The sequence below is a fragment of the Colobus angolensis genome, unplaced genomic scaffold, assembly GCF_000951035.1.
Source record: "Colobus angolensis palliatus isolate OR3802 unplaced genomic scaffold, Cang.pa_1.0 Scaffold597, whole genome shotgun sequence".
In the NCBI taxonomy this organism is placed as follows: Eukaryota; Metazoa; Chordata; class Mammalia; order Primates; family Cercopithecidae; genus Colobus; species Colobus angolensis.
In genome coordinates this window covers 385,786-387,176 of record NW_012119565.1, presented here as the reverse complement: position 1 = coordinate 387,176, position 1,391 = coordinate 385,786, and the positions used below count along the sequence as shown (strand labels likewise).

Sequence of the window (1,391 nt, the reverse complement as noted above, 5' to 3'; positions counted from 1 at the left end):
GAATTTTTATCCATGTCTGTTAAGTCTTTTGACAGAACTGAAAGAGCAACATCTTTTTGAAGATGCCAAAGTGTTGTAGAGTAGATTTCCATGCCTTCAACTCTGTAATTCTCAATCCTTCTAACCTCTGAGAATATTCTTTCAGCCTGAAATAAAAAAAAACTAGTAAGAGAAAATAAGTTGATATAATTTATATATATACACAGGGAAAGCCCTTGTCATTATCTTCACAGGATCTAAATGCTGCCTTGTATTACGGTTTTTATGTGAATGAGTATTAACACAGGGACAAATTGAGCAATCTACTATGGCAGGTCAAATACTGATGCAACCATATTGACAGTCAACCTAGTATCTATACACAAGTCATGGTAAGAACATGAACTTTGAAAGGGAAATTTGAGTTTCTACCAAAAAGACAGAAGAGAAATCTATACAAAGCTATAATTCAAAAGAAGAGTCAATATTTCCTTCTCAAAAACCATATTTCCAAGTGATTTTTTTGAACTGTTTTTCTATTGAGAGGTTGTGCTAGAAAATTTAGAGGGAAAAAACAGGTTAAGCTGGCTATCAATCCTATGGTTATCAATCCTATTGAGCCCTGAATACACACACCAATATTGTGTCTGCTAGGAATTATAGGCCCTACCTATTAATTACCCTTTCCTTTGCATCTCTCTCTTGACTTCAGGGTCTCTCCTCAGCTGCCTGATCAATTTTTTTCCTCATGACATTCACAGCTCCCAGAACTGTGTTTCTCTCCCTCTAAAGTTTGAGGATTTAGGTTATATAAAATCAGTTTCCTAGTTTATCAATTTACCAAGTTCAAAATTCTCAGCTGCCAGAAAAGGTCTAGGTACTAAAAAAAAGAAAGGAAAATAAATTCTCACAGTTTAGTTTAGAATAAGGAATATCTAGACTGTTCTTAATGAAATGAATATGACAGAAAATAAGAGCATTTTAAAACTGAGTGCTTAATGCCAAGAAGTGGCCATATGATATCTGAGAATAGCTTAATGATTTGTAACTTCCTTGCAATCTCTTAAAAGTTGTAAAGGTAAGTGTGCAGCCTTGACCTGCAGGACTCAAGTGATCCTCCCACTTCAGCCTCCCAAGTAGCTGGGACCACAGGTGAGTGCCACCACACCCAGCTAATTTTTTCATTTTTTGTAGAGACAGGATCTCACTATATTGGCCAGGCTGGTCTCCAACTCCTGAGCTCAAGTAATCCCCCCTCCTTGGCCTCCCAAAGTGCTGGTATTATAGGCTTCAGCCATCACATCTGGCCAAGATTTTCATGTAGGCATGGTAACAAGATAAAAGACCTATCAGCCAAATATATGGTTTCAAAGTTTTCAGAATCTGTTGCTTCCTTTGAAAAATGATTATGG

The 1,391-nt window shown here is 36.7% G+C and overlaps 1 protein-coding gene across 1 annotated transcript in view; it reads right to left on the bottom strand.

Annotated features, from left to right (window-relative positions):
* The window catches only part of CDC27 (cell division cycle 27), a 77,924-nt gene that overhangs the window by 20,654 nt on the left and 55,879 nt on the right, over nucleotides 1-1,391 (bottom strand). Inside the window, exon 7 of the mRNA XM_011962568.1 lies at nucleotides 3-146. Coding sequence (XP_011817958.1) covers nucleotides 3-146 — 144 coding nt within the window. The remainder of the gene's footprint in view (nucleotides 1-2; nucleotides 147-1,391) is intronic.